The following is a 24,678-nucleotide window of genomic DNA, read 5'->3' as shown; positions in this document are numbered from 1 at the left end:
GTTACTAACAATAGACATATATTTTTAGGCTGATTTTTCATTTGTAGTACTAAATTTTGCAGTGATATTTAACCAAGGCCATTTGTGACAGTGTTATGCATTTTCACAATGGTTGACCAATCTTTCACTCCAAAGTACAACTTAATGTTTTTTTTAAGTAAGTTTTGAACCCATGATTGTAGCGCTGTCACACTTCACTTAACCAATGGGCCTAGATTGTCCCAAAATAACGTTTATGGTTTTGTTAAGTGAAAACGGAACGGTTTGGTCACCCTTCCTGTTATCATGGAAGCAGAAATTCTTGTCTTCATTTTTCTTTTCCATCCCTAACCCAACATGACAACACAAAATATTTGATTCATTGACTTGTCTACTCATCTGTATCAACAAATCTAGCTCTTGGCTTGCATTACCTATTGCTGTTTCTCTCTTTTCACTTCTGTAGCCACTAACCAAATGTATTACTTCAGTCAGAGATCTTCACCTTCGGAACCTTGCCCTCTTCAGTTCTAGGCCACATGGGAGCATTAGCACAGTGTTCCTCACACACTGTCGTTAATGCTTTTTCTTCCCTATTTAAGAACAATTAGTAACTTTCTATTGCCTGTTCTATTAAGTGTAAACCTTTAATCCTAAGAGTTCATTATTCTCCCTTCATCTGACCCTTTCTCGTTTAGCAATCCCATTTCTTCTTGCTCTTTGGCACAGTTGTTCTGCTACTTCCAAGCCATCTGGCTGCTCTTAGCACACAGAATTTACTTCTAACTGCTTCCCTACCTGTGCAGATGTCACGCCTTGAATCACTGGAAGCCCGCTGCTTCCTGAGACAGCCCATTCCATCTTTGGATAGGTCACTTAGAGAGGTTTTTCTTTACTGAGCTAAATCAACTCTAGTATATTGTGTATGATTTTTACTTTTATCTTTGTGTGTCAGTCTAAGGGTGTCTTCCTTCTCAGTTGTTGTGTATATGTGTGTTATGTCTATAGTGGCACTTTTCATAAGCTCTCTGCATCCGGCTCTCCCATGCTTCCGTACCCTGATCTACCCGCCCACCAACCCAGAATCACAGTAGCTTGAGCTCTAACTGTGCACAGTAAATGTTTAATGCATGTTTGATGACTAAGCTACCTTCTAAATAGGGAATAAATACCTTCTAAAAATAGAAATAATTCTCTATTTAGAAGGTAGCTTAGTCATGTGAAAGTATATATACTTAACTACACTTATCAAAGGATCACAAAATCTCTGTCTTGGAAATGGTTCTGTGAATTTTTTAATTGTAAAGATTGAACACAAGCCTGATCACGTGCATACTCACACCCACCCCCCTATCCCACACAGCAAAATGCCTAGACAATACCAATTGTTTAGAAAAACCATTACATTTTGTATGTTTGTTTATAATTGACTAACTGAGACAGTATTACATGTTGTATATCTACACAGATTCAAAATGGCTTGGTTCTCTAAATATATGATACACTGTTATATTCTAGATCATAAAACAATTGGCATATTCAGTGTCACATGTGTAATTTCAAACAATGCAGGAAAAATATTGATATTTTTGCCTACATTTAACAATGTGAATAAGAGAAAATATCTTGGCATTGTTAATACCAAAAAAAAGGCAATTATATCTTTCAAATCGCCTATGAAGCCTGACCTTTTATTAGTATCTCTAAATTGCTAATCTCCAAATATCCTTGCATTTTAAACTATTTCAAAAAATGTGTTTCCATAACAATTTTAATTAAATCTCTTGGATATAATTGTAATCAGCCACAGCATATAATTAGACTTCAATCAGAACCTTTAATGCTATGCAGTAATCTGAGAGTGGACACTTTCAAAAATGTTATGTCAATGTGCGTTTCTTCTCGTGACCTCTCTCTGCTTCACCCAAGTGACACTATAACAAAGGGTGGTAACTGAGCATGGAGAGCAGAGGTTGATTTCCATTTATCCCACATAATGCGGAAAATTTTGTCCAGGGGCAGCTAGGTAGGGTCATCATGAGTAGATGTCTGGTATAAAGTTAAACACATGGTGATAGGCTTTTCACTAAGGCTGTGACCAGTAAACACTGGTTTATTTGTAGATTGGCTACCGAGGGTTGAGAGTGCCCCTCACAGCCATGCAAGAGCCTGAAGCTCTAGAACACCATTGGCATGGGTGAGGTGAGTTGCATGGGCATGGAGGAACAGTGGGGAGGGCTCATCTGTAGACCTTATTGCTCTGTTGTGCTGCTTTGCAGGTCCTGAATTATCAGCAGTGAATTATTCTTTTCCAGTTCTTCTTATTACTAGGTTTCTTGAAAGCCCACTTTTATGTCTTCCCATTAATCAACTATGTAATTTTGGAAGGCAAAATGCATGACGCTGAGAGCTAATTATGCATTCTATTATGCCTTTAGATATCTGGGTGAAAGTCAGGTTCCAACACTCAATCCCTTCCCTAAAACTCATTTCCAGAAGTGATGATTTAATGATCTATTTACTTTAAAGGTTTGCCTTTGGGGACTGATTATCTTAGTTAGCTCTTTTGAAAGAACAGACTTTTCTTTCATGGAATCTGTTAAGTATTTAGAAAAAAAATCTTTGTGGGCTTTGAAATGCATTTAATACAAAATGTGTTGGAACCTATGCTTTGACTATCCTTAGGGAGAAAGGACCCTTTTATATCTCTGCAGAGAATGAGAGGCATAGTGTCCAGAATTCTCAGATTCCATTGATTAAATATGGTAACCAACCAGCTGTGGAAGCAGGCTGGATGAGGGCAAATCGTAGCTTTGCTTTTTCGACTCTGAAGTCAGTACTTGTGAACAATAAAAGAATGATAAAATGACAAAGTACTTAAACGTGATGATTAGTAATCACTTCCTCCTGATCATTTCTGTCCTTCTACCATTCACAGCCAGTCATGTTATATATAACTAGCTAGTTAGGAATGCAAACATTAGTCTCATGTATGCCCTTCAATTTGATCTCTTATCTTCCTTTTTACTCTGCAGGTTTGAAAAACATCAGTTTTCAGTAATAACATCCATGACTTCTAGGTATAGATCATACACTTGATTACAATAAAGAAATATTTTCCTGTATTTCTAACAGCAGAGTGCAGTATTTTGCAAGGAAATGTGCCTTTGTGACTTAGTATATATTCATTTCTGTTAGTCTGTTGTTTTTTTTTTTGAGCTCTTATAGTTCAATCAGACTGTGTGCAAAAACTCTTCCGCTGTAAACTCTACATGAATGTTTTCTAAAAATTAAGTCAGAAATACAACATCGATCGAGTTCTGGATTTAGTGAGAACAAAAGCAAGGTGGATTTCAGGTGGGGAAGGACTGTCTCCGTCTACATGTCAGTGTCCACCCCAGAGCCACATTTGTGGCAGAAGATTTCCTTGTTGTGAGTCAGGAAGCCTTTCCCCACCAAGGTGACTGAGCACTTCCCACAGTTAAAGCATTCGCTGTGCCACTGGCGGTCTTGAAAGCAGATAAACTTGGTGTCTCTGAGACCTGTAAAGCAATTGGAGAAAAAGAGTAATCTATTCTTTCAACAAATAGATTGAGCATTCTCTCAGGGACTCTTCTGGGAACTGGAGATACAGCAGTGAGCAAGGCCATGTAGAGGCAAGTAACCTAAGAAAGGAGGCTTCCCCCACTGACCTGTGTCTATTTGGGAGAGTCGCCCATGGACAAGTTCTTTCTATGAGACCCAGCCAGATTCTCAGTCAAATTTTTCCATAATATACATAAGTAGGTAGAATCTGGGTATACAAAGCACATATTTTTTGAGACAGTTAAGGATTGCCTAAGACATAAGGAAATACAGGGTAGTGCAGTGAGAGGTATAGGTTTTGAAGTCAGACATATCTAAGTATGAATATTTTTTTCCTTCTTTGCGACCCTGTTTACTTAGAAGCAAAATTAAGATAAAATAAATGTATACTTCCCAGCCTGGTATTTGATATTTTAATGACTTTTAGTTCTCTTCTCTTCCCTCTTTTTTCATGTTTCATTTTATTCAGGATAAAGTCCCATGGTCGTATTGTGGTGTGGGACACAATTCCCAAAAGCCCTAAATAGAGAATTCCATCTATCCTGTAGCTAGCCTAATGTGATGACCTCATTACCTTGCCCAGAGGTGACTTCAGCACAGGCTTGCAGCAAAGATCTGTGAATCTGATCCCTCTGGCCACTGAGGCCATGCTACCCATTGATGGGTTTCTAAGAGGTGCTTTGTCAGCCTCTATCACTTCAACTTGGGCCTCACTTGAGCCATAGGGTTCCTAAGAAAGGTGTGAGAATTTGAGTTTTCAGTGAGACTCATCTCTATATCCCAAATATGAATCCGGCGTACAGTTCAAGGAACTGATTTTGAGGAGTCGTAAAAGAAAAGGTCTAAGGATTGGGAAGGGGTTGGGATGCCCTAGGCTTGAGTCTTTATTTGCCAATGATAATGAACTTTTGTGTTCATCCTGGAAACGTTTTTTGATGTCTTCACATAAATTTACTAGTTCAGGGATAAATTTACATCAAATTCTTGTACTTTTCTTGATTAAATTTATAGCTTATTTATGATGCTGTCATCACTACTTTCTAATAAGAGTAAATCAATAATGTACCAATTAATTCCCTTAATATTCAGAACATTAATAAGCTGACTGCAAGAATAATGTTCTGTATATACATAAATCATCTCTTTATAAAACTAATTATTATACATCCAGCATTTTGATGCACATGAGGTTTTCTTGATTTTATTATTAGGCCTTGTACAGGTGGCAAATGTAAAAATAATTCTTTCTAGAATTTTACAAAGAAGAATTAAAAAGAAGCATCTGGTAGCAGGAATATAAGAAAGTCCTGACTCAACATGTGAGCTGATTGTAAAGTTTTTTGATTTTGGACATGTTTACTCCCTCAGGTCAGAAGGGTCATTTGCAGTAAGAAAGTCAACAACAGGTCTCTGACACCTGTTTTATTTGGCTTCATTCATTCCTGAAAATTCTGTAGAATAAGAGCTAGCATTTGTTGAGAACTTGAAGATGAGCCAGTCACTGTTCTAAGCCCTTTACTTCATATAGCTCTCACCTCACCTTCATGGGGTAGATATTACCATCAACCCAACTTTGCAGACAGAAATTGTCGGACAGAGAGGTTCAGACTCTTGGCCAAATCACCCAGATGCTAAGTGGAAGATCTGGGATTCAATCCTAGGCCATCTGGTTTCAGAGCCTATGCTCCTAACTTCACCAAATTGTCTGAATTTTCTTTTTTAAAGAACATAACCAGGAACCTTAGCATCCCTTTCTGAAGAAATCAACATTTGAAACTCACTTTACTAAAAATAAACAGAAGTATAAGAAAGCAAACATGTGATCTTGTTCAATTCCTCATTTTGCAAATAAGGCAAATGAGGACCTTGGAGGTGAGTTTTGTACCCACGGGTCACACAGTAGTCAGGGGCAGAGGCAAGACCAAGGTCTTTTACTCCCTAGATCAGAGCTCTTCCTACTAGATCAAGCTGCTTCGTTTATCCCAGAAAGTTTGCAAGGTAAATCCTATCTTAGAGGAGGAGAAAAAATTGTAATTACATCTTGAGTTTGTTCCTTATAGATTTAGTTACTTTAAAATAGTGTTTTGAAAACATTCTAACATAGTTTCTTAGGATGACATATTGTTTGCATGAATGTACAACTTTCAGAAGATAAATATATGGTAGTATAGTTCCCTATGGTACGTTAGTTCAAATAGTTCAATTTTAAAGAAGCACTACTACAGGGCCTATATACATTTAAGAATCAGATCAAAACATATTAAAGTGAGCTGGAAGTTTTTGCAGGCATTTAGTTTCTGGTGTCTCTCAATCACAGAGCTAAAAGAAGGTTAAGATAATGACCAAAAGACTGTCCTAAATTAAATGCATATCCTGCATGTGGATTACTTTGGGGACAAATCATTGGTTTCTGATCATCCCTATGCTTCATGTGGAACAATATGGCTTTTCTGTCTGACCTAAAAAAAAAAAAAAAAAAGCTGTGCTCAGTGATTGACCTGTAACAACCCATCAGAAAAATCACATGAATCTGTGATGGGTCAGAAATGAAACTCATCAAGTTCAGGGCTTGTGTAGGCACTTTTGGATCAGTATTAGCCATTTGGGTCCCCAGAAAATTTTCAAACCATTTTGAGTTGTTTAATTTTCTCATTTCTTCACGGAACAGCCCCCCCCCCACCCCCAATTTTTTTTTCTGGCCAATTCAAGAAAAGTATTGTAGAATAAATTGACTAAATCCATTGGGCAGTGATTGCAGATTCTACTAAGATTTTGCTGCTCCAGTTACTGTTGCATTTATGGAAGTCCCATTTCTAACTAAAACCAGTAGAGATGGTGGCTTATTCTCTTGGCTTTAGGAGTCGCCAGATGTATAGAAGCAGGAGAGCAGAGTGGTTAAGAGCCCAAGATTTGGAGCCCTATAGTCTGGGATTGCCAGCGTAAGCCCTTGAAAGGGCTGGAGAGGTGACATAGCTGAGTGATAGAGACAAGGTGGAAGCAGCAAAGGGGCCATGCCCTACATAACGGGCCAGCCACTCAGCTCCATATGACCGTGACCCGGCCGGGAATGTGAGGGTAGTCTGCTCACCCTGGGCAGGCTCTTTGTTTACTTTTAGGCTACAGAGATGGATTTTACATTAGTTGTTTACAAACAAGTGCAGGCCAAACAAACCATGCTTGCTGGCCAGATCTAGCCTATAGGCCAGTGTGAGATTCTGAAAAACATGGTGCCTTCCTTGTATGGAGAGACAGAACTATGTTCTTTTCATCCAGGAAACTCCCTCCCTTGCAAGTAAGTGAAAGCCTGTCAAGCTGGGTTTGCAGCAAAACTCTTTATTTGAAGCTGAACAAATATTCAGTTTTACTCTGTGATATCTTTGAAGATAGAGGAGGAGGAAAAGGATAAAATAATCTTTAATTCTGTGTTATATAGACTGAGCTAAAAGTGAAATATGACCAAAGAGTACTAGGAATGGAGAACAGAAGTATAGTTCTGTTATTCGGTGACCATACATTGCCTAAAAGAATAGCTGTTGGATTTCTCAGGTGTGATGAGCTCTTCAGTTCCTTTACTACAGGATTAGCATTTTAGAAGTGTCTCTAAGGAAAACATAATGCTCTTTTTACCTTGAAAATCCATTTAACACAGATTGATTTACCATTTATGTTATTTTCAAATCATGTCATGTATATTTTGTTTCTTCAACAGAATGCTATCTTGTTTTTTTTTTTTTATCTCATCTATTCACAATTAAAACTTATTGTAGGGCTTCTCTGGTGGCGCAGTGGTTGAGAGTCCGCCTGCCGATGCAGGGGACACGGGTTCATGCCCCGGTCTGGGAAGATCCCGCGTGCCGCGTAGCGGCTGGGCCCGTGAGCCATGGCCGCTGAGCCTGTGCGTCTGGAGCCTGTGCTCCGCAACGGGAGAGGCCACAGCAGTGAGAGGCCCGCGTACCGCAAAAACAAACAAAAAACAAAAAAACTTATTGTAAGTGAATAGAAAGCAAAGAGAATAATATATTTGTTAGAAGCATCTTAAATTGAGGTTTAATTAATTCCTGACCTATGCTATCCTAATTATTATAGCCTCAGATTTTTGCACAGTACTTGCATTTAATTAAAACTTTATCTATTTTAAGGCCCTGTTACCCTTGTTTGGAATTCAGCAGCATTTTGTTTTATAAGTATCCCTTCCCCCACTCAACTCCTTAAAGTTCTGCCTCAGATCAGGCCTCCTTGTGAAGGTCTTCTCCGCTCATCTTATCCTCCTTCTTCCCTGAATTATTACTTTATGTAGAGTCAGTACCGTGAGGTTTAGTATTAATTACCCTCTACAGAGCATAGCTACCTTAATTACACTCTATACTTGCCTTGAGGGTTGTGCGTAATATTTATATTTATATATAGGTACCCATGTTTATTTCAAAAGGAAACATAAAGGAAAGATCATTCTTTTTTAAATTGCATTTCCTGAATTAAATACATAGCATTTACAGAGCCATACCTGTCTCATGGTAGGACCATATTAAACTGAATAACTCACCAGTAATAGGCTTGGTGCAGGTGGCACACTTTTTGGCATAAAGATGATTGTAGCAGTCCAAGCAGAATGCATAATCATCTCTGGACATAAAGTCTTCTTCACAGAGCTCTTTCCTACAGCCACTGCACAGAAAACACTCTTTATGCCATGGCTGGTCACAAAACATTATCCCACCTGAAGTAATCACCTGGCAAATGATCACAAAAAAGGCAATGACTGTGGAAGTTATTACAATTCAGACCTTTTGTGATTCTCTTCTGTGCCCACAAGTGGTACTTTGGGCTACTCTATCACATTGTGTCAGGATGTCTTTTCCCTGTGATTTTTTTGAATCTATGAGAAACAGAAGGCTACAGGGATTAAATAGGGCTGGTGATAAATGTCCTAATTTTTCTCCTACAATGGAACAGAAAGGAAGCAGGACCATAATGAACTCAGGAAGATGAAAAAGAAATAGGCCCTTGATTCCTTTGCTCATCTTTCTCTTTCTTGTTGTTTTTCAAAGATCTGTTTTTAGAGCTAAGATATTTTATATGCTATGTTCTTATGTCCATGTATAACTTTTAAAGATCCTAAGGAAAAAAAAAGCTATTTTTCTTCCTGAATGCTTTATTCCAGCAGTAGTAACCCTGAAAGGAATTGATCAACACCATAATCTGCTAATAATGAATAATATTTCTGAGGTGTTTTTTCAGTCTTCAACCCTGTTCTTAACTTCTTAACATTCTCGACATGCTGACACAGTAGGGACTATTATCTTTCTCCCTTTAGAGATGAGCAACTACTAAGAGTTGGAGTAGTTAAGTCACTTGCTAGGGTCACACAGAGCTAGCATTCAAACCTGCACAGCCTTATTCCGCAGCCCCTGTGCTTAACCATGAACACAGTACTGAGATTAGATTACTTTGCACTGATAAGCAGTTGACAAAGTCTTTGTTGAATGAATGAACAAACACTAAGGGAAAAAATGTTTGGAAAGCAACTCCAGTATTGTATCTAGCACAAATAGGGGTGCTCTGGGCAACGGTGTGAGTTTTCAGCATTAGGGCTCAAAGTCGTAAGTGCTGGTTGTACATTGAACCTTAATGTGTGGTATGCTAGGGTTTTGCAGAGATGCTTGTTATTCCTCCGTAAGATTTATTTTCTAAACCAGTTTAGTCTGGATTTTACTTTTTTAAAGGCTGAGATATCTTTATTTAAAAATCATCTGGAAAAATATTAGACAACTTTTCTTGTGTAGCAATTTTTAAGTCACAGCATCTTTCAAATCCACGGCTCTTGAGGTCCTGGGTTGTCCGGGGAACCTGGCATATGCTCATGGAAATGTCTTAAAATGACTGAAGCAGTGTGATATCTGAGATGCCGCCTGTAATCTTTGTATGCAAATTAAGTAGATATAGAAAAAGTAGTCTATTCTAAGCCATCCTATTGTGGCACCTAAGTATCCTATAGCCGTCCTATAGGATACTTGTCTATCCTATAGGCTTTTGAAAAGATGATTCTAAAAACAGTTTAAAATCTTACAATGACTATCTTAAAAATTAAAGACACTTGATAGAAAGTTATTTTTCACAAAGGAGGAAAAGTATACTATTCTAAATAAGTAAATAGGAAACATAATGGTGTGTGTGAGCTAAAGCAATTTAAAATGCCCCCCTACTGACTTCAGATGCCTTACAGAAGGCACAGCAGAGTTCCAGATTCCTTTGATTTGTTTGGTCAAATGATTAGCAGGCAATGCTTAAAAGATTCAAAACTTGAAAACTGTATTCACAGCAAAATAAAACTTGATGTACCCTCCAAAGATTGTTTCATTAGGGAGAAGAAACTCTGGAACATTAAAAATTGTTTGCTTGTGATTATATTCTTTTGAAGAGGCAGACGAGCTAAGATGAAGTCTAATATCCAAGCGTGGTTTTCGCTACTGATTGATCCCAGGATTTAGAACAAGTTTCTTCTCTGGCAAAGTGGAGGCAATAATGATTTTGCACCCAGTGGATGAAAGCTGGTGAATCACAGAATAGTCTATGTGAAACTTGAGGAGTTTGAATTCAGAGTACTACAGTTTGAGGTTACTTGCTTTTTGGTAGAAAATAGATTTTATTTTGTGAAACTAAAATGTATGAAAAAAGTTCTATGGGCCTGATGGTCAAGTAGTTTTTGCTTATTTTCTTTTGTTTTATATTTGGTCTTTGGCTTGGGTTGAAACAAATTGTTTTTCTTCAGCTTGGATCATCTTGATCCGAAACATTTATATCCAGCTTTACTTAAAGGACTTGTGGTTTTAAAAAATTAAATAGAAAATAATCTGGCATGTTGTGATCTGCCTACTACCCAATAGAAACATTTCATAAATTTTTCAGTGACTTCAAATCATGTCCTAAATATAGGGCAGGCTCCTCTAACCTGGGAAACGCCAGGGCTTTGGCCCCAGATAGTGCTCAGCTCTGATGATGTACTAGAGACGTTCTCTTGACTCTTTATGGCACTGAAAGAAACTTTATACTGTGTGCCCAACAAATGATTTTAAGATGAGTCTCACGAGTGTCATTAATATTTTAGTGTAAGTCCTTAAGAAACGTAGCCTAAAAATGGCCAACTTAGTTGTCCCGCAAAACAGTGAGATAAATATTTTATTTCCAGCATCCCTTTCTAAATGCATGTCATTGACTGATAATTTTTCGGAGCTTCATCTGTCACAGAGTCATAGGGTCTGACTGTTTCTTGTAAAGTCATTTTCTAAGTTGTTGGAAGTCTTCGGGTGTAAGGTGGTTTTGTAGCATGTTACTTTCAACTGTAATTTTCAGCCATCATGACAGTGTAATTTAATAATTATAACATAGGGGTTGATTGATGCCTCTTCAACTGCAGTACCAGTATTTTAAGTATATGTGGAAAATCGCTGAGTGTGTGTATGTTTGTACATGCATTTGTAGAAAGTGGCAATGACAATTCAGATGCAAGTATGCAAATGGTCTTAAGAGACCTGCCAGAGTAGCCTGTAGATCAAAAATGTTTAGAAACCACTGGACTTATCCAATATGTTTTCATGATTCAAGCTTTCTCATCACAAGTTATAGGGTTATTTGAAACTTATGATGCCTCACAGGTCAAGAATTTCTTTGAGAACACCGATATATATTTATGGAATACAGACAGACTTTATCAAGGTGATAGAGATGAGTGACTTTCATGTAAAAGCTTAGAGGATACAAAAAGAATTGGACCATGTTTACTTGAAAAAAAAAATGACTTTTTTTCCTATTGGAAAATATGTTTTGAATGGGTGTCCAAATTGAAAGGCCCTGCATGGAGCTCTGGAGCTGGAGGTGAAGGAAACCAGTTGCAGTTCTTAAGTCATCTTTCTGTCTTTCTGTCTAATGAATTTCCCTAAAGATCTTGTCAGTCTCTTGAGTGTCACTCTCTTATCTATCCACTCCTTTTTTTTTTTTCTAACATCTTTATTGGGGTATAATTGCTTTACAATGGTGTGTTAGTTTCTGCTGTATAACGAAATGAATCAGCTAGACATGTACATATATCCCCATATCCCCGCCCTCTTGAGCCTCCCTCCCGCCCTCCCTATCCCACCCCTCTAGGTGGTCACAAAGCACCAAGCTGATCTCCTGTGCTATGCGGCTGCTTCCCACTAGCTATCTATTTTACATTTGGTAGTGTGTACATGTCCATGCCACTCTATCTCTTTGTCCCAGCTTACCCTTCCCCCTCCCTGTGTCCTCAAGTCCATTCTCTATGTCTGTGTTTTTATTCCTGTCCTGCCCCTAGGTTCATCAGAACCATTTTTTTTAAGATTCCATATATATGTGTTAGCATACAGTATTCGTTTTTCTTTTTCTGACTTACTTCACTCTGTATGACAGACTCTGTGTCCATCCACCTCACTACAAATAACTCAATTTCGTTTCTTTTTATGGCTGAGTAATATTCCATTGTATATATGTGCCGTATCTTCTTTATCCATCCATCTGTTGATGGACACTTAGGTTGGTTCCATGTCATGGCTATTGTAAATAGTACTGCAATGAACACTGTGATACATGACTCTTTTTGAATTACGGTTCTCTCAGGGTATATGCCCAGTAGTGGGACTGCTGGGTCATATGGTAGTTCTGTTTTTTATCTACTCTTTAGAAATATAAAAGCTTCAAGCTTAGAAGACATTTATATTGCTTGGACATGATGTGAGGAGTGAAATATCCTGTTTAAATTGGTTCCCTTAGTCACTCTGTGAGACAAATCCATATCTCTCTGAAATTAAATGGATCAAAAATTTTCTAAGAAATATTTTGTATTCAAAGAGAGACGTGGGCCCTCTACCAGAATATGTGAAATCTTGCCTGAACAGCTGTGAATGGAACTGGAATATCAAATCACTTAAGCCTTTGGAACATTAAATTCATGTTCTGGGTGGAATTTTATGGTGATAAAAATAGATGGGCCTCCTCACTGTGACAGGTAGTGCTTTCGAACATGTTGGAATTCAAAATTAACATGAATGTGCAAAGATGGATATGACATGGTAGTATCAGTTCATTGCAAACATATAATGCCGCTACAAAGCGATGGTTTGGAAGATTTCACAAGCTTCATCCTCTTTAGATATTTACCTCCTTAAAAAAGCTGCAGTAGTGAGCAAACTCCATCTCAAAACACGGCACACAATAATTGCCACTCTCTGTGGAAATCAAAGGTTTAGCTCCTATTGGCTGTCGGCAATGCTCGCACACAAGGCAGGTTTCATGCCAGTAGTTTCCCTTAAATTTCATTTTCCGGGAACCTGTACCCACAAAGTAAGAACCTGTTAGTACAAATCAAGCATAATTGTTCTTTTAAGCAATAATATGTCAAATTACTTAAAATATATACTAAAGTTAAGGTGAAAAAAGCAATCATCCATATAGAAAAAATAGCGTTTACTGGTTTCCAAAACATTTATCTGAAAAAAGAGGTCAATAAATAGAGTTCAGCCTACGATGATGGTGAATCACTTTCGCTGGAAACTCTTGTGCTGTTTCACAATTTTGAGATGTGAAAGTACTATAAATGTAGACTCTGAAAGGCTGCACATGCTTCAGATAAACTGGGACATAGTAAGCATTACAGGGATATTAGGAATGCCCAAGGCACAAACTCCTGAGATTGATGTTGTGTAGTTATGGTCTCCTAGAAAATCTTTGAACCTATAATAAGAAAATGAGAGAGAATTGTTCGTATGCTGCTGTCCATAGGGATTGAGAAGAGGATCAAAACAGAGAATTAGTACTTGCCTAAAGGTGTAACAATTTACTTGGATCCTTGTTTTCCCTGAGAGAAAATAAAGATGACTGACCTTCACACCAGTTTGTGTTGAGCTACAAAATGATGATTGGTCCCATTGTCCTATGATGGCTTATGTTTTCTGATGCTATTGGTTCTGCCTAGGACAGGGTGTTTAGTGCAGTGTTAGTATAATTTATTGGTATAGATTTTATCTTTATTCCATGGCTCAGTTTCTGGTTCAAAATGTTTCTATGAATTAGGTTTATGAAAAAACACAAAGGACAGTACTTTGCCCATTGGAGACAGAAAGAATAATCTTTTCATATCTAAAGTACACTAAATGAGATAAAGAGATAGCAGAAATATGTCTTTCTGCAAAGCAGGGTTTTGTATAGTATAGTCCCCCCCTTTATCTGTGAGGGATACCTCCCACGACCCCCAGTGGACGTGTGACACTGCAGACAATACCGAACCCTATATATAAATACTATGTTTTTTTCCCATACATACAGAGCTATGTTAAAGTTTATTTATAAATTAGGCATTGCAAGAGATTAACAACAATAACATAATAAAATAGAACAGTTATAACAGTATACTGTAATAAAAGTTATGTGAATATGGTCTCTCTCTCAAAATATCTTATTGTACAAGTTTAATGCCTTTTCCATCTTAACCAAGCACCTATCATGCTCTGTGGCCGTAACTTTTGCAGTTGGAGGTGCAAAACTAGCACGAATTTCTTTTTCCTCCTTCACAATTTCATGGATGGAAAATTTGTTCTTACATTAGATCTTAGCAAACTCAGCATACAATTTCTTTCCTTATTGAGAACTTCCTTTTCATTTAAAGGAAGAACTTTATGGCTTTTCTTTGGCATACCTGAATGGCCAGCATCACTACTCTTGCACTTTGAGGCCATTATTAACTAAAATAAGGGTTTCTTGAACACAAGCAGTGCAATACAGCAACAGTCTGATCTAATAACTGAGATGGTTATTAAGTGACTACTGGCCAGGATGCTCTGGACAAAGAGATGATTCACGTCATGGGCAGGATGGAGGGTTATTTCATCACACTACTTAGAAGAGCACACAGTTTAAAACTTAAGAAACTTTTACTGTTGGAATTTTCCACTTAATATTTTCAGACTTAATATTTTTGGCCTCGGGTAATTTTTGTTTGTTTTTTTGCGGTACGTGGGCCTCTCACTGTTGTGGCCTCTCCCATTGCGGAGCACAGGCTGCGGACGCGCAGGCTCAGCGGCCATGGCTCACGGGCCCAGCCGCTCCGCAGCATGTGGGATCTTCCCGGACCGTGGCACGAATCCGTGTCCCCTGCATCGGCAGGCGGACTCTCAACCACTGCGCCACCGGAGAAGCCCTAGCCTTGGGCAATTTTAACCATGGAAAGTGAAACCGTGGATAAGGGGGGACTAATGTACTATACTCTTACTGTGCTTGGGTTTAATTCAAAGCATTGCAGGTTCAGTTATAGACCAGAAGTGCCTTGTGATCTTACCAGGCATGATGGTCTTCTTACAATGGAAGCACTTGGAGGAGCACTCGTTAGAATAGTACTCGGAGCACAGCAGGCACTCATCCTTGGCAGCAGAAGGCTTTTCCACCAAAGACTGACTGCGTTTGGCGTAATTGAAGCCTTCATGCCAGTGATGACCTTTGTAACAAAGATCCTTTGAGACAGTAAATAAAAGTTAATTAAGTATGTTTGTGACAAAACAGGCCATTTTATAAAACAATACTAAACACCCCTGGGACTCTGGTGCCAGGAGGTGGTGCTGGTAGCTTGAGGGCATGTTGTTATTGATACTGTTACCCATAGAGAGGAGACTCTCTGGGACAATTAAGAACTAGAGCCTGGGGCTTCCTTGGTTGGTCACAAAAGACAGATGGAAAATAAGTGTACTCTCCTGTTTCTTCAAATTTCCTTTACCTTCCTTTTATAAACTATAAGAAAAGATTTTCATGGAATGATTTTTATTTTTAGGTTGTAACATCCTATTACTGTTTGAGATTTACCTAAACAAAATCTCAACACTAGTTAACTAAAACAAAGACCTCCCCCGCTACCCCCCAAAAAAGGAGGAAAAAAATATAATAATGTGCATTCTGGGAGGAATGGGTGTATGTGTGAGAGGTATCAGCGCACAATGCTTTAATGAAGATGAGGCTAATGTGAAGTGAGAAGATACAGGTTTTTGAATCTTTACGGCTCCAATTATTTATATAGTTATTCACTTATACTCTTATCATTCTAGAAATAACATTTCAGCTGTGTAACTTTGGGCAAATAACTTCTTTAATCTTCAGCATCCTGAACTATCTCCCAAGATCATTGTAAGGATTAAAGTGTATCTTATGTGCCACAGTGCTGAGCATAGTGCCTGGAACTTGATTGATGATAGCTTTGAAAATCCTTATATCTAGTAGCAGAGCATTAGAGTATTAACAGTCAACACTAAAGAAAAACAGGCATTCCAAAGCACTTGTCTGCTGTTCTTATGCAATAATTCTGTGAACTGAGGTAAGGCCTACCTTGGAATCTGATTCGATTGGTTCTTTGCACTCCTCACAATAGTTAGAAAAGGTACGATCATAACAAGTAACACGGTATGGATCGTGATCCTTTAGTACATACTTCCCAAGAAGTGATGCCATGCAGTATTGACAATCAAATTGAGCAGTTGTCATTTTGGCTTAATCCTATGAATAAAAAAATAATTTACATATATAAAGGCAAATTTTTTTGATAAGATACATTATAAAGCCTCAATACAACATGAGTCAAGCACTTGAATAGATTTATATTTTCTTATATGAACACCCAGCAATTTAGGAAATATGCTGTAGTCATGGTGACACTTGGAGTGATTTAGAAGAGGCTACTCTCCCATCTTGGCAGTTCTGTGTGTTTTACTAGCAAAATGCATTAAACCAGCAGCCAGAGTGTGGAAAAAACATCTTGTATTCCTCATTCACTAATGTGGAATTCAATGAGAATGTAATGTGTGTTGAAATAGGACGGTTTCACCTGAAGGGTATAAATATGAACTGTCGATAGAGCTTTCACTAACTGTCATCACTTACTGTCTTGTTGGAGAGTGCTGGAGGTGGAGTTCCATGGGGATAACAAGAGTCTTTTTTTTTGCTCTAACTGAAATAGAAATTACTGATCAAGTACCTTGTCATTTTCCCTGCCATCCTTTTATTTCCCAATTCTTTGTCGGGTACCTAGTGAGGGTTCTGCACATTAGTCCTAAGGTCTTCCTGTACCATAGACTCTCCCTTGGGATGTCCTCCTTACCTGTGGCTTCAACCTCCCTAAATATACTGTTGACTTAAATTTCTAGCTTTAGCCTGTTCTTCATTTGCTTCCTGGACATCTCCACTTAAATGCCCCACACTTAGCTGGTCAAATAAAACTCCTCAGCAGTGAGGATTCAGTCCAAGTGTTAGGTCTTTGTGACTGCCACTGAGCAGTTTTCCAGATGTGGACATGCAGTTAAAACCATCAGAGGTAGAAAAGAGCTATCAGATTCTTCAGGTTTTAGGGCTAAACTAACATGTACACAGAAGGAAGAATAACAGCAGCATTTTATAGAATGAAAAACATAAAGCCAAGGTCAGGATAAGAATTCTAGTTATTTTGTAAATTAAAAAACAAAACACATGGATTTCAAAAGGGTGTAATTAGGCATCGAACATAAGTTTTTCATTGTCACCAAAAATAGTACCACTGATTTTCTTGGAAAATAAATATATTGGGAACTATGAATATTTTCTAATTCTCCACATCAGAAATTTGTTTTTTAATTTTAGCAAAATCAGAAAATCAATTATTGTGATGATTTTTATAGCATTTTTCATGCCAGTTTTTATTTACTACATTCAAATTGCATTCTCACATATTTTGCCACCTTTTATTTTAATGATGAAGTTTCCAGCAGTGTCTTGCTGAATGTACATTATCATTAATTCTGTTTATAGCAGATCTTTACTAACAAAGAAAAGACTAAGGATTTAGAATATATGTGTCTTTTCCCAGGAAAGATGAAAATTCAGACTAGAAGTTCCCAGGGGAACATGGCAAAATTATCTGCAGGGAACACTGAATTCCCCATTTGATTAATTCCACAGAAATGTCCCTTTTTAGTGAATACAAACACACTAAAAGGATTGCTGAGAGCTTGGAAACTGGAGGAAATAGATCTAAATCCCCTGAAAGATTTAAAAATGCAAATTTTATTCACATTCACAGTGATCAAGTTTTTATCTCTTAATGGTGAAATATGGTATATACCTTTAACTTTCATCACTTAATATGGAAAAGACCATTTTCATTGTTAATATTTCTTTAGTTTTAGATGTATATAATAGCACCATGAAGCACAGCCTCTCAGGACTTAGGAACTCCCAGACTACTTCCATTTTGTGAGGCTTTTAGTATATTATAAAATGAAGAAACACCAAAGGTATCACAAAATTGGTAGAATTTCAAGTTTTTATTTTAAACAACACTCTAAATACAACATTATAATACCTGTACTTCATTTGGTGATCAGAAGTCTAAATATCTAAAATCTAAATAAATATTTATTTTATAATATAAATATTGATATAGAAATATATATCAGTGAATATAAATACTTGTCTAAATGTAAGTACAAGAAGATCCTGCCCCATCCCCATTCTAATCACATAATAGGCCTTGCTCCATAAAAATCCTTAACAAAATTGACCCTATTTTCTCCAGTTTTTTAAAGGAGAAAGTACATCTTATTCCATCTGTTTTTTAAAAGCAAAGTCAGGGAGTTGGGGAGGATGAGAAGAGTCAGTTCAATATCTCCGAACTATGTAATTTTGCATTTTATAGTTATACAGTGGGAGTAGGCATTTGGTCCAGGTCAACATGTGTTAAATGTCTACTCTGTAATAGTTGAAGTCCCTGCCCTCAAGAAGTCTGGATTCTCTTAGCTCTTACCTTGGTAATAGTGAATATAATTTGAGATAAGGAACAAACTGACCATTTGTGCTCTTTTTCTTAGTTGGGGAAAGTACACTAAGAAATTCAGTCCTCATTTTCATAAAGTCTATCATTTAACTATGGGTATATGAATACATCTATATAGAGTTTCTTAGAGGTGTTATAACCATAAATATGATACACATTCCACTAGAACCATATAGAATTCTTAGCAACTAATAGAAAGGGGTGAGGAGCTACAGTAAAGGGAGACCTTTCTAAGAATATTTGAAGGAAGTTAAGCTTTTGCAGGACTGGTAGGAAGGAAGGAAGGGAAGAAGGATCTTGATTAGCAGGGAAGGAAGGGGAAAAGACAAATGGGAGAATGGCAAAGGATTACATCTGAAGTTGGGGAATAGTGAGTCTTGCCAACAGATTTTCACCCGGGTCCATTCAGGATAAAGGAAGACCTTGAAACTATTTAAAGCTTTTCAAAGCTATTTGGACCTTTAATAAAAGCAGTTCTAAGTGGTGTGAGGGCAGGCAACAGAGGCAAGAGGATGAATTTTTCCAATTGGGTTACATTTTACCACCTCATTTGCTCCTAAACATCATTCTGCACTTTTTTTTTTGGCCTTTGTCTCTTTTTTCCCCCTCTTCTTTGTCCCTTACATTAATATTTTTGAATAATCAGAGAATAACTAGTGTCCTCAAGAGCAGACCAAATGGCTAGTTTTTAATCATTTTCTAACAGGTAAAAACTGTAGGAAAGGGGATAGGGACTATATGATTCTCAGGAGCCCCCATCTGAGGGTTAATTTGGCAAAGATATTGAAAAGCGTTTATTGAAAAATGTTTGCTTTCAAAGATTTAACATCCTTGAACAGAGCTGATTTATAATTATGAGTCATAAGAAATCTTAATAGTATCCCAATTGAATAGCATTTAACTTTTCCTGGCATGAACTTAGAAACATTAGTATCAATATCAATTAGACATTCTTGTCAAACTTTTCAAAAGGATTAGATTATATTCTTGCCAAACTTCTGTCAAAGTGATTCTGCAATTATGCAACAGTTTAAGCACAGAATTTTTATTGCACACTGGAGTTTTGGAAGACTGATTTAGAGGTACACCGATATATCAAAGAACCTATGAAGATAAGATAAATAGCTCAGAAGTCCAATGTCATGAACACACTTGGCTTTCTTTTTCCAATTATCTCCCTTAGATTTTAGATTTCTACCTAAAAGCATGTGAGTTTATTGGTCCTAACTTCTGTAGCTGAGAATGCTGTTTCTTACATGTTATTTTTAAAACCAGGAATAATCTTGTGTCAAGTTATGTTATATGGTGAGTTAATGATTAGAAGTTTAATGCTGTGAGCAATATACTCACTTATATTTTTATTATGCTGAACAGATTCCCAAAAAGTATAGTTGAGAGAATATCAAGCAGGAGAGAGGCAAGGACTTGAGGCTATGCAGGGTATCTTTAATATGCTTTGGTTTGCAAGGCATCACACACCATTCATTCATTCTATAAACAGGTAAATATGTTTTTTTTTTTTTCACAGTAATCTGCTAGAAGTTATGAAGGGCATAAAAATAGACTAGACTCAAATCCCATCCTCAGAGAGCTTATAATCCAGTAGGAAGAGTATGGACATTTTATAAATAACTAAACAAAGGTTTGGACGTGATAAGGAGAAATGAAAGGTTATAATAATTTAGAGCAATGGTTCTAAACACAATGCATGTTAGAATTTTTTAAATTTCCAAAATGCACTCCTATTTGAAACCAATTAAGTTGGGATTTCTGGGGGTAGAGAATGAGAATAAGGATTTTTCAGCTCCCAGAAGGTTCTAATGTCCAGTGATAATTAAAAACCACCAGTTAAGGGAAAGAGGAAGGAAATTACTTTCAGCTGGGAAAAATTCCGGAACAGCTTAGAGAAAATAACATTTGAATGGATCGTGTGGTAGCTATCATGGGTTGGTTCTCCCAACCCTGGCTCTATCCTTCTCCTAGTTGGAGAGGTCAAGCAGCTAAAGACAACTCCTGGACCCTCTTACAGCTAGTGTTGAGGATGCAGATTTGGCTTTGCTAACTCCAAACAGGTGTGTGTACATTGGAAGGTGGGAGTGATGCGTTCCTGCTGCTGTTGCTGCTGGCAGGCTGGGTCGTAGAAATGTGAGTGGTTTCCGCCGTTCAGAATGCCTGGACTCAGGTTTTCCGGGGTCCAGGGACTTGTTTTCGGGTTGTGAGAGGTAGTCGTGGTAGTGGTATCAGCGGTGGCAGCAGGTTCCTGACCTCTGGATTACAGGGCAGAATGGGTGCTGTGGTGGGCAAAGAGCAGCCTCTACCATCCTTGAAGGAATTGTTAAAAATACTAACAGTGAGTTCTAATGCTCCCGTGTGTTTCCTGAGAGCCATGTACTGTGTTAACCACTTTGTGTAGATTCTCTCTCTTAATCCTCACAACAATCCTGTAGGATGGGTCTATTATTAATATCCCAATTTGACAGATGAAGAAGCTTAGAGAGGCCAAGATAACTTGGCTGATAAAAATGCCAAATCCAGGATTTTATCCTACACCTGTCAGAAACTGAAGCCCAGGATCTGAGCCTGTGTAAACCTCTCCTTTCCTGAAGATGTTGAGGGAGGGCACTTGAGACTGACCAGCAGAATTAGGAAAGATGTTTATACTTGAATACATGAGGACTGCGTGGAAAACAGCAAGTAATCTATTTGAAGTGGCTTGCAGGGCATGAGAAGGTACTAATTGGAGGACAAGTTTGGAAGAGTAGGCTGGGCAAGATCACCAATGGCCTAAGTTTCAAGCTAGAGATGAACATATGTTTTCTATAGAAAAGGTATACCACCGATGATTGAGAATAGATGAGTGAAGTGTTTTGAGCTGAGATTTGTGAAAATTAATGGAAATAGTGAGAGAAGGGATTGGAAGGTAGATATACCACAGACAGGAAATCGATAAGGAGTCTATTTTTTAATATTCCATTTAATCAACAAATATTATCATTAACCCCATATAAAAAGAGTTGTTTTATGTATTTTGGTGGGAATATGAGGAAGAATTCTTATTGAGGAAATAATGGCCAGTCTATTAAAACTGACAAAATACATCATGTTACAAATTTAAAAAACAAAACAAAAACCATGACCCTCACCCAGACTAAAAACACACAACCTAGGCACCTCTGGGTAAAACTACTAAAAATCAAAGATAAATAACATCTTAAAAGTAGGTTAAAAATATTACTTCCAGAGTAACAACATATTGAGAAGTTACCTACTTCTCAACAGAAAAAAATGGAAGGTAGACAATGGAAAGATAAAATGGCTGAAAGAAAATGGGAGCCAACCTAGAAGTCTATACTCAGGTAAAATATCTTCTGATAAAAAAGGTGAAGAAAAGATATTTTCAGACAATCAGAAACTGAATATATCAATAGCACACCCATATTAAAGTAAATACCAAGCAGTGTTCTTCAAGGAAAAGGACACTGAGCTCAGATTGAAGCTTAAAGGGGTGAAAAACAACAAAAATTATAAATATGTAGGTGAATCTGAATAAATATTAACAGAACAACTTTAAAGAACTTGAACACTTAGGCAAAATGGGAAGCTTCAAAAATAAGTAAAACGTTAAAACGGACACAAGAAGAAATATAAAATTTTAACTGGTTGGCAACTATTAGAGAAACTGAATTTGAAATTAAAAGCCTACATATAAAGTAAAATACAAGGCCACATGGCTTCTCCAGTGGATTTTACCAAGATTTAGGAAGAAATAACACCAATATTAACAAACTATACCAAATAATTAAAAACAAGAAACATGATCCACTTAATTTTGAACCCATTAAAACTTTGATTACCAAAATATAAAAACATTATGAGAAAAATTTATAGGCCAATCATACTCATAATAATAAATTTTGCAGTAAATACAAAAAATGTAGCACAGACAATAACTAATTGAATCCAGTGATATATGAAAAAGTTAATATCATGATAAGCTGAGTTTATCCCAGGAATACAATTTGGTTTAAAATTAAGAGAATCACTGTATTTTACCACATTTACCAAATAAAAGAGTAAGCCATATACTTAGCAGATGCAGAAAAAACTGATAATTTAAAAAATTGCTCATTGAAGGATACTATTAATAATGAAAAGCAAGCCACAAAATGACAGATTAATAGATGATATTTGCCACGTATATAACTGACAAAGGATTAAAATGCAGAATATATAAAACATCAATAAGAATTAAAAATAAACTAATGGAAATATGGGCAAAAGATATAAGAAAAATATTTTTCATTTTAAAATGACAGATATTTTAAAGGAAGCTCATTCAACTCAGTATGAAATAATTTGTACTCATGGTCAGAAAAAATTAACAAGTCTGACAATATGAAACGTTGGTGAGGATAAGGAGCAACTGGAACTCACACACTGAAATAAGAATGAAAGATGAATGGATAAACCACTCTGAAAAACAATTTTTCATTATATTGTAAAGTTGAATATGTATCCTTCATATGACTCAGTAATTTCTCCCCTAAATGTGTGACTCATAAAATCTTGCAAAGGTCACCTGAAAGAATGTTCGTGGCAACATAGTTTATAGTAGCCCTAGTAGCAGGAGACTCTGAATGTCTATCAGAGGGAAAATAGATAAATAAGTAGATGTATGGTCATATAACATACTGCTGTATGGCAATAAAACAGATGAATTACAGGTGCCCTTCTTAATGCAGATAAACCTCACTACTGAGTGAACTAAGTAAGTTATAAAATAGTAAATACACCATGATTGCATTTTTATAAAGTTAAAAAACAACCAAAATTGATTATTAGGAATTATGATAAATATATGGTAACATGTTATTAAACATAATAACTGTTATTAAAGCTGTTTAAAAAAGCATGATGATGATGATAAACACAAGAATTAGGATGCAATTGAAGATTATCTAACTTCTGGAGTTAGTTGGGATTAGGAAGTTGCAGAGGGTTTCAAATATGTGGAAAATATTTGATTCTTAAGCCAAATTATTTTTATACCTTGCATATATTAGAAACATTATTTTCTATATATGTAATGTTTTGTTTTTAATAGTTTAAAAAATGAGTGGGTGATAAATGAGTAGAAGTAGTATTGATATATATTAAACTGTTCTTTCCTTATGTTTGTCAACAGAGAAGTAATCCATATGGATGTAGTAATATCCTGAGAACATTTTTGTGTGCTAATGGTGGTCATGGAGTTTATTGTCCAAACAGCGAAGATATGGGGATAATTGTGGGCTGATTCAAAGGGTAAATTTCTCAGGGTGACCATTTCGGATGCAAAAGAGAGAAGGAGACAAAGTTTTCTCTCTTTCTTTCAATACTGTTACCATGAAAGTGTGCAAAGCCAAAACATGGTTCCAATATGTATGATCTTTGTCATATTACTTTACAATAAGACACGAACTGTGTCTTACTATCGTGTCAGAGATTACAAGTTTCAAAAATAAGAGAGGGCTTTTACTTTTTATGGTGAAATTGAAACATACTAGGATATAATTTGGGCCTTCTGGTTTCCAATAATGTCTCTATGTTGGTGTGGTTTTGAGGAATTTTATTTACTTGAGGGAGTTGAATTACCATATATCCTATATTCTAAGTATCAAATATAAGTTGTTACATTGAGTTGATTATAGCTTTCTTTGTTCCATGTGGAGGCAGGCAGTACTATATAAAACCATCAAATTGATTATGTGTCTTGATAAGAGGATATACAGTAAATGGTATTTAAGATTACTTCTATCTCTACTACATGATTTGTAAATTTTGCTAAATGGGTGAAAATAATGCCACAATCACTACTTTTGCACATACGTAAAAGTGCTCTATTCTTCAATTCAAAGTTTGTTGGGTTTTCTGGCTTAATTTTCATCTGGTTATTCAAAGTAGCCTCATTCAGCCTGTATAAATACATTGCTGTTCATCTGAGAGTGCTACATGACTATTTCAATTGCCCGTTCAGGTCTTTCACTGATTCTGTGAAGTAGATCTGTTTCTGCTTTTCTTTAGGAAAGAACTTGAAAGAATTGAAATCTAAAGGGCATAAGGAATATTAAAATGCTCTTGGGAAATGTTAGTTCAGAATGCTGACGTCTTTGAAACTTGTGTGATTGATGTACGGAACTTGGGTGAAGACGGAAAGTGGATGCAGAATCTTAACTTGAACTGTACCTAAGCGAATTTACCTGTGCTAGTTTTTCCATTTA

At 36.8% G+C, this 24,678-nt stretch overlaps 1 protein-coding gene across 3 annotated transcripts in view; it reads right to left on the bottom strand.

The window, feature by feature from the left end:
• Window positions 1-3,196: 3,196 nt before the first annotated feature.
• The window catches only part of FHL5 (four and a half LIM domains 5), a 36,724-nt gene continuing 15,242 nt past the window's right edge, over window positions 3,197-24,678 (bottom strand). For 2 of the 3 annotated variants that reach the window (XM_029224116.1, XM_029224115.1), the window contains exons 2-6: window positions 15,943-16,110; window positions 14,909-15,080; window positions 12,736-12,905; window positions 8,108-8,294; window positions 3,295-3,521 (exon numbers count right to left, since the gene is read on the bottom strand). In XM_029224116.1, the coding sequence (XP_029079949.1) occupies window positions 3,358-3,521; window positions 8,108-8,294; window positions 12,736-12,905; window positions 14,909-15,080; window positions 15,943-16,098 (849 nt within the window). In that variant the 5' untranslated portion in view covers window positions 16,099-16,110 and the 3' untranslated portion in view covers window positions 3,295-3,357. Of the gene's footprint in view, window positions 3,522-8,107; window positions 8,295-12,735; window positions 12,906-14,908; window positions 15,081-15,942; window positions 16,111-24,678 lie in introns of all 3 variants that reach the window. The other variant, XM_029224117.1, reaches the window with a different exon arrangement.

This window comes from Monodon monoceros, unplaced genomic scaffold (assembly GCF_005190385.1).
Source record: "Monodon monoceros isolate NGI ecotype Baffin Bay Population unplaced genomic scaffold, NGI_Narwhal_1 Super_Scaffold_15, whole genome shotgun sequence".
Classification (NCBI taxonomy): Eukaryota; Metazoa; Chordata; class Mammalia; order Artiodactyla; family Monodontidae; genus Monodon; species Monodon monoceros.
Note: the sequence above shows the minus strand (reverse complement) of the source record. Positions and strands in the feature narration are given on the sequence as shown.